Raw genomic sequence first — 9,349 nt, forward strand, 5'->3', positions numbered from 1 at the left:
CATTCTTTAAACGATATAAAATAATTTTTTAGCCAATCAGAAAACGCGTTACAACCAGAATTAAATTATTCGGGAATAATTGTTATAAATTTCAGTGTCTGACAACCGAGCCCCTGTGATTTGAAGAGCCTTCATCGCAAACCATGGCCAATCTATATCCGATTTACATGCGCTTTTGTTTCAGTTTGTACATCATTTTATCATATCGAAAAATATATGAATATACAGTTAAAATATTCCACCACCAACAACATAATTCCATTGGCACCCCCCCCCCTTAATTTTTTTTTTTAAAAAGTGGAAAACAAAACAAAGAATACATTTGTACCGCGTCTCTAATTCGTGTATATTGTACAGTTGAACACTGCATCCTTAAAGTACAAATGTACTTATTTGCACTTCCTTTGTTCTGTTTAACCCATTCACTAATGAGTGAAGTTTATACCAGCTTTTTCTGGTCAAATCCGGGGGTGAACCAAACATGGGTAATCGAATGCTCAGAGCTCTGATCACTGAATGATAAAAAATTAAATAAACAAATGATTTTTAATAAATATTTAAAAAAATAATTTGTGCCAAAATCGGAATAATTAAATCAAATAATTTTTTTTTAGAATTAAGAGCATCTTACTCAGTATATTGGTAGGAGAATCACTTAAATGTATATCCGACATATATCCAATAGCATTATTTCTATCAATCCTAAAATAGTGATAGTTAAGATTTGTTAATTCTATAAAACTTACAAATGTATTTAACGCTGATAACAGTAAAATGTTAATTAATTGACGGTAGGGCAAGATAAAGTGTTTTACTTTTACATGTACATGTATTACGTCGTTTCCTAACAGTGACGAATTTTTCCAATAAAGATCAGTTGAACTGAACTTTGTTCTCTTACAGGAAATTATTACGCAGGGAAAACTGCACAAAAATTTTGTCTAAAACGTAATATAACTTTTCCCCGACAAAATAAATTATGCCGCTCTGCGCGCGCACTGCTGGGAAGTTTCCCCGATCGTTTGGTTTCTATAGTAAAGAACGCCGCACATTCACGTGCCGCGTGATATCCTTCATCGATTTTTAAAAACACCGGCTTTAGCAGGCTCGATCCATCCTTCGACCACGTGACTTCCCCCAAACCAGATGTAAACAAAGCTCACAGAAACTTTAACTTCCAATGTAAGAAGCAGGAGAAAAATTAAATTTTTGAAAAATGTCAGTTGGATTTATCGGGGCAGGGCGAATGGCCCAGGCTTTGAGCCGAGGTTTTATTTCTAAAGGTAAGTAAATTTATTTTCTGTGAACTAGTACGCATGTATTCCGTTATTCGCCGGTTTCATTCATTATTAGGATCAGCTGATCGAGCGACAGCAGACGTCTCGACCTCACTGGTTTGGTCTGGAGCTCAAACCTTTTAAACACTTTTTTGATGAAATAGAAATAGAGAAGAAAAACTAAAACCTATCTTAATTGTGTTGAATTAATGTTTAATTTAATGTTTTAATTGTTAATTATGCATGTTATACACTATAATAAATTACTTCTTCTTAATATAAGTGGGATTTCCTCAATATTGAATTTTACTTACTGTCTGAAATGAATTTAATTAGATTAATTAAGATTGTCAAAGTGTAAATTAAAGGACTGTCTTTAACTTTATTTTTTCTTTTGGGTCTCGGATTAAAATAAAAAAAAATAACCAGTGACGCGGACGGAGAAAAATTGCCCCCCCCCCCCCCACACACACTTTACTGTCCACTGCGGATATTATCTGACCAGCTGCTAACCAGTTGTCGGTGGTCCCCGAAAGGGGTGGGTGTGGGTTACGTGGTCATTTTTCCCAAACTGGATCCGGAGGTTTTGATTCTCAATAGGAGAAGCCCGCCTGATGTCTTGTATACTTCCCACCCTTAGAAACTACCATAATGTTAAATTATATTGCATTAGTTACCAATTCAGGGTCGATTATTTCGACGGAAAAAAGTTTCCGTTGTTCGTTTTATATAGCTTGTGCTTCGCAGTATTGTGTGGGTTTTCATGAAAAAAAAAACCGGTTGTGGATGGAAAGAGGCGAAGGTGGATGGAAAGAGGCGAATAATTACCTGGAGATTTAATATTATAACAGGGTCGTTTCACAGTTCAAAGACTGACTGAGAACCTTGCGATTAAAACTTCTGTAAAATATCGAGATCAACAATAGTCAGGTGTTAAATTGCGATTGAAATAATTTTACGGCTCATGCACTGGTGTCATCGAACAATCGAACCCTTGTTTTCCACTGTCATGTAACAATTTCAAACTCATATTGAATAAAAAAAAATGATTTTAAAGGCCGTCTACACGTATGTTAAATTTTGTATACAGAGTTAACTGTAATATACATGTACTGACCTTGAGTCTTGGAAATTGTATCCGCGGAGGGGGGGGGGGGGTGTTCCACTACCAAGACGGACGATTCCATTTGGAGATACACGCACCTGTATGGAAGTGTTGGAGGTCAATGACGTCTGTGGAATGAGGACAGACTGTCCCGCCAGGCGTCACGTGCAATACTGGGTCAGTGCGGGCCGACTTGTACATTGTAGGTCACTGCCACTGATAGTATGTCAGCGTTACTATGTTGTCTATAACCGAGATTTCTTTTAGACAGTCGAAGAATACAATGTATCTCCCTTTGTACTTTTAAGGACGCCACACAATACAAGACATTACTAGACCATGCTAGACAGTGGCGTCTGACGCAAACTGAAAGTGGGGGGGGGGGGGGTGGGTTAGACTTATCAAAAACTGACGAGCCAGAAAAAAGGGTTCTGGTTATGGCTAGTTCTTGCACGGGTGTCGTCAGTTTTAATACTGGGAGAGGGGTGTCGTGAATGCTTTAAATAGTTGAATACACTGCTAGGGGTTCGTAATATTCTCTTCAAAGTTCGCATCAATTTTTTTACTATAATTTCGACGACCCTATATATAATTTCTATTATACATGATATACAAATATATGTATCTCACTTTATACCCGCCGGTAGGTCAGTATACCCTACATGTATATTATACCGGTTTCTCAATATATTTCTCACGCTTTGTGTTGTAGGTATTGTAAAGCCCCAGAAGATGATGGCAAGTGACCAATCAGAATCCATCCTGGACTTTATGAAGGTATACCCGTAAATTACGGTCGCGTAATGGTGCCACGTTGTGTTTTTTCCCAAAAATTCCAAATTTAAAGATGGAGACATTTTTGTTTTAACTGATTTCTTGTCAATATTCAGCAAGAGCTTTATAATAAATTTGATCATTCTCGATTGTATTTGATCATAATATTCAAAGAATGATTAAAATATTCATTGGTGAAATGTATTGGACTATATAAAATCCATTCGCAGTGTTATCATAGACAAACACACTAGAAAATGTAATATACAACAGTAAACAAATATTTAACATTAAACATTATAATATCACAGGCAAATTATGCATTAAACTTACATTGTTTCCGTCTGAACGACAAGCTGTCAAATATTTACGCATTGAATCCTTATTTTTTGAAAGACTGCCACGATATGTGCATACAAATTGAATAACGCGCGCTAGCGGTGATGTAGGCAATTGATCTCTAGATATTCAACAAGATATGTTCTCTACAGGTGGTTCACAGGTACAGAGATTCGTTGGCGCACATTCACGCATTTTCTTTTTTTATAATTTGCTAACAAGTGTTGTTAAAAAGTTTTATTACTACTCAATGTAGCTAAAGGTTTAGAAAATTCGGGTGGACGACCAGGGAGCTACAGTTCTGTAAGTGTTGTTAGAAAGTTGCATTTTACGGATTCGTGGTCGATCGAGAATTGCCATTTTAACATAAACCGTAACTGCTGCATCAGATCACTTTACGCGGGGCATTTAATAGCGTTCAAAAGAAATACTTCGATTTTTTTAATTATCATCAAACATAGATGTATATATAAACAGATGATTGATATAAAGTGGGGTTTTTTTGGTCACCTACAGAGGCGGCCATCACTAACATCTAGTTATACATAGGTATACTCCAATACATATCGAAACAGAAGAATAATTTGAATGTGGTTTTTATCGTCAACAGAAGCAGGGGGTCTCCACCACTAACTGTAACATTGAGCTGGTGGAGCGATGCGATCTGGTGGTGATGGCCGTCAAGCCCCACCTTGTGGCCGACGTCCTCCAAGAAATCTCCGACTTCTTCACCACCGACAAAATGTTTGTCTCCATAGCAGCCGGGGTCCCTCTGGAGGTCCTGGAAACGGTGAGGGACCAATCTGAAAATATTAAGATTGTGAAAATAAAATGGCCATGTATTTGACAAAATATTTTTATGGCTTAGCGTACCCATTGGTAAAAACCTGAAATCCATTTCTTACGTTGATACGTGCAAAGCAAAAAGTTATAATTTGGTAAGTTCGAACTCCTATTAATTTTAATTATGTGTTTGACATTGCAGAATTTACCCGAGGAGACGCGCGTGCTAAGAGCCATGCCCAACACCGCGTGCCTAGTTCACGCGGGGGCCACAGTTATCGCCCCTGGAAAGTTCGTCCGGAACGGAGACGCCTCCCTAGTCCAGAAATTGTTCCAGACGGTGGGTCTGTGTTACGTGGGGACGGAGGATCAGCTGGACGCTGTGACGGGACTCAGCGGAAGCGGGCCCGCTTATGTATGACCTAGTTCTACCGTATTCTGGTCAAAGAACAAATAATGGCTTCTCTTGTATCCGTGACTGTAAGAAACTGATAGGAGTCATTGAGGAGATTTCTTCTTTATTTTTCAGGCGTTTGCAACAATTGAATCTCTGGCTGACGGTGGAGTCAAAATGGGCCTTCCTAGGGACATGGCCACAAAATTAGCCGCCCAGACACTCTTCGTAAGTTGCCTCACCAAGGGTGCTTTATATTATTCCGTCGTGCTTTTAAATAATCAAAGTACTGAAGTACTGAAAGCCGGGCTCTTTTGGTGTGTCTTTATGCATATTGTGTAGTAAAGACTGAAAATCTCTCTCTCTCTCTCTCTCTCTCTCTCTCTCTCTCTCTCTCTCTCTCTCTCTCTCTCTCTCTCATGCTTTTAATGTCGGCAAAGCATCAGAGAGCGACCAAATTTTGTAAGCGGCTATAAACAAAAATATGTCTGTCTAGTAGAAGTTAAAAAGTTCAACAGTTGCTGCCTGAATTTTGCAACAAGCATTATATATTCAATCCCCATTTCTTCATCGCGCAGCAAAGTAGTTCATGGAAATTCATGCGCATTGTATGTGTCCAGAATGCATAGTAATGTTTTAAAACACGTTATTAATAAGAAAACTAAAAAAGATAGACAATTCATTCGAAATTTAAAAAAAAGAAACAAAATTCCAACACTTTTGCCAAAACGTGGCTCTTTGTGTAACTATTTGGTATAGCGGAAGCTTTACCTTGACGCTGTTTGGTTTTTTGTTTACTTGTGCTATTTATAGTAACATTGGCGATTTGCCTGCCTATAGCCAGGACTCTGCTTTCAGCAGAGCCCGGCTAAAAAATGACTCCTTCTTGTTGTTGAAATCTTGCAGTTGTTCTACTACAAAGTAAAAGATTTAATACTAGTAATCGACTTATGTTTCCTATGTTTGCAGGGAGCAGCAAAGATGGTGTTGGAGTCTGGCAAACATCCGGGACAGCTGAAGGACGAGGTGTGCTCCCCCGGGGGCACCACCATCACGGCCATGCACGAGCTGGAGCGCGGGGGGTTCCGAGGGACCATCATGGACGCCGTGGAAGCCTCAGCCCTCAAGGCCAAGGAGATGGGGGAGTTAGAAGTACAGAAACAAGAGGAGAGAACTCAGGAGATGGAGAACGAACAGGCTAATGAGGAGCAGAAGAGTGAGGAGAAGAAGATGGAGAAGGTGGAGAAGAAGGTCAAGATGTCTTCGCCGCAGTGAAGCTTCTGATGGTTAGGTTCCGGGTTCCGTTATCGGTTGGATTTTTACTGATGCGGGACTGTGTCACCCAGGTGTGTGATACATGTGACCACTTAAATGTTGTATCAGAAGACCAAGCCAATCTTGTTTTCATCTCACTTTACATAATTTATCATTAATGACATTGGCATAGTTGCAATTTTTTAAAATTAAATATTTATAATCATAATTGTTGTATGATGAGAGACAGAAGAAGCTGCAGAACGTTGGAAGAAGCCTTTCTACCGTGTCATATTGAACATATTAAGACATTGTTATAAGCACATTTTTTAAAGATCGATTTTAAGTTATATGAAAAATCAACACATTTTTTCTGGATTAAATCAATACTTCCGGTTTGTGATGCGACACTGTCTGACAGTGTTGAGGAATATCCCGAGTGCAATACAATGATGTCAATGTCTACACGCGGTCTACACGTACAACGCAATTAAACCATTTCTCGGAATGAATCCGAATCATCTGTTTCCAGGAATGCCGGGAGCTACGAGTTGTGTAATAGTCTTGAATTAGGACTGCCATATTAAAACAGCAATTATTACTTTTTATCCAAAGAGAAGCGGAGTTACCGTTCCTTATTCTACATTTGTGCCAGACTTTAAGTACCATGTGCGTCAATCAAATGCTCATGAAATGAACCGATCTAATTATTTTTAACCGAGTGAAGGAACTGCCGAGATCTTGCTAGTCAATATCTGTCGATGTGTCCTTTGACGAGTGTGTTTCGAAGTTTCAAAATGTGATAATCATATCTACAGCAATTCGACATTTTTGGTTACTGTAGGTAACCATCTGTATTATTATTATTAATTTTTTTACAATTTTGATTTAATGACACTTGTCTTAGTTTAGAGTTTATTTTGTAAATGCCTTGTTTATTCTGTGTTTTGAATTATTATAATTATATTAAATGTTCTACTGTTGAAGTGTTGAAGCTATGAAAGGTTTTGTTTTGAATTTAATACTAACATTCGGGAACCCCCCGCATAATGATCTCATCCGGCACCCGCCGTCTGGTCCCGACGGGAGTTGGGGGTTTACGAAAAGGAAAATTCTAGTTAAAATAAACTCCACAAGAAGAAAATAAACACATCATGTTGTACCGAAGGTATAGCATTTAGGCTCCCATAAATTATTTATAAATACATCATGTTGTACTAAAGGTGTAGCAATGATCCCACAAATTACATATACATCATATTCAACAGGAAGATGAAGCAATGATCCCATAAATTACATATATATCATGAACAGTACGAAGGTGTAACAATGATCCCAAGAATTACATATAAATTATGTTGTACCGAAGGTGTAGCAATGATCCCATAAATTACATGTACATAATGTTGTACAGAAGGTGTAGCAATGATCCCATAAATTACATATGCATCGTGTTGTACAGAAGGTGTAGCAATGATCCCATAAATTACATATGCATCGTGTTGTACAGAAGGTGTAGCAATGATCCCATAAATTACATATATGTAACGGGATGGGAGAAATAATGACGGACCAGACCGGGAATCGAACCTGGGCCCCCTAAATCTCTAGCCAGGTGCTCTACGAACAGAGCTATCTGGCACCGGTATTCCAACCGTTCTGTACATTAATGTGACGGTCAAACCCCAATGAAAATTCTAGTGAAATACGAAGAAAATAAACGCATCATGTTGTATTCGAAAGTATAGCATTTAGGCTCCCATAAATTACTTATACATTATGTTGTACTGAAGGTGTAGCAATGATCCCTTATATTGCATATGCATCATGTATAGTAGAAATGTGAAGCAATGATCCCATAAATCACATATGCATTGTGTTGTATAGAAGGTGTAGCAATGATTCCCTAAAATACATATACATAATGTTGTACAGAAGGTGTAGCAAGGTGTAGCAAGTTTTCGTCAATTACATACACATCATTTTGTACTGAAGATGAAGCAAAGATCCTATAAATTAATCTACATCACGTTAGACAGAAGGTATACAAATGATCCCATGATTTTTTTTTTTAAATTTAAATCGTGTTTTATTGGTGTGACATATCTTTATAATTTAGATTTGGTTTCATAAATTACATATGCTATACATCGTGTTGTACAGAAGGTGTAGAAATGGTTCCATAAATTACATTTAAACCATGCTGTACATAAGGCGTAGCAATGATCCCATAAATACATATACATCAATAATGTTAGAGCTTTAATTATATCTACCGTACAGTTGTTTAAGTTGACATCGCATCCTTAAACTCATAAAACGCATTTAGTCAAAATGTCTGCACCAGCTGATCATAGATTTTACTCAGACGTAACCCCATGGTAACAAAGAGACATATCAAGAGACAGAGGCCGCTGGGTGGATACATAATTTGATATGCAATGTTCATTTCAATTTTTGTGAAAGTTAAAAGGCAGATAATACTTGGTTTGGAGAAAACTTCACAGTACCACTTAATAATATTTATTCATACATGTATTTTGGTTCCATTGATTATTTAAAAAAAGTGAGAAAAACTATATGAATTATCGTTATTGTCAAATTATAACGTGGCATTGGGATAAAACCATTTCTTTCATATACATGTACATGTAAGTAATTAAATATGATTTCACATCTGTGCACTCTCCCCATCCCCTTAGATCCGCGCATGTGCCTTAAGAATATGGTCTTTACATGACCACACAAAGCGACAGTCTAAAGTCTAACATTGGAAAGGCTTGCCTTGCTGTAGGAAATATCTAAGATAAATCTAACCCAGGCTCGTTCTGCGGATTGGACAGACTATGCAGGGGGGGGGGGGGGGGTCACAACAACGGTAGTATTAAAACAAGAGGAAAGGATATCATACACAAATCAGGGGCGGTTCAAATCGACAACCGAGTCCCTCTGAGAAAACATTATTGAATGAAGTTCTTTATTAATGTCAATCATTGAAAAGTTAGGTATATATATTTATATTCACTTTCCTTTCTCCTATTAAATTGCATTGATAGATTTGAGTGATATTTACGCATAACACAGAAGACCCAATCACCAAATCTGGTGCGTATGAATACATTCAGTCATCCTTTAGAGCATGACTGACTCTCCTCCCGACTTCAAACCGGATCACGACCTGATATTATACTTGGGCTGATTAATATTTCATGGTTAAATATTTTTTTAAAGATTTAAATGAATTCAATTGATTAATTTCTTAGCATACCAAAAATTAATTTGGTATACTAAATACCAGATAGATAAAACTGTGTTATTAGAATTAAAAACGTTGTGCACTATTTTTGTCAGCTTAAGTCGGCTGTTCCAATGGCACTTTCGATCCGTTAGTTATGCATTACTCGTTGAATAAGGCCGAGATTT

General features: G+C 37.6%; 1 protein-coding gene across 1 annotated transcript; it reads left to right on the plus strand.

Annotated features, from left to right (window-relative positions):
- The first annotated feature begins 1,062 nt into the window (after positions 1–1,062).
- Positions 1,063–6,929, plus strand: LOC128185303 (pyrroline-5-carboxylate reductase 3-like). Its single transcript, XM_052854934.1, has 6 exons — positions 1,063–1,283; positions 3,095–3,159; positions 4,106–4,285; positions 4,481–4,693; positions 4,808–4,900; positions 5,642–6,929. The coding sequence occupies exons 1-6, from the start codon at positions 1,217–1,219 to the stop codon at positions 5,945–5,947; spliced, it is 924 nt and encodes a 307-aa protein (XP_052710894.1). The 5' UTR covers positions 1,063–1,216; the 3' UTR covers positions 5,948–6,929.
- Positions 6,930–9,349: the final 2,420 nt, after the last annotated feature.

Source organism: Crassostrea angulata, chromosome 1 (genome assembly GCF_025612915.1).
Source record: "Crassostrea angulata isolate pt1a10 chromosome 1, ASM2561291v2, whole genome shotgun sequence".
NCBI lineage: Eukaryota > Metazoa > Mollusca > Bivalvia > Ostreida > Ostreidae > Magallana > Magallana angulata.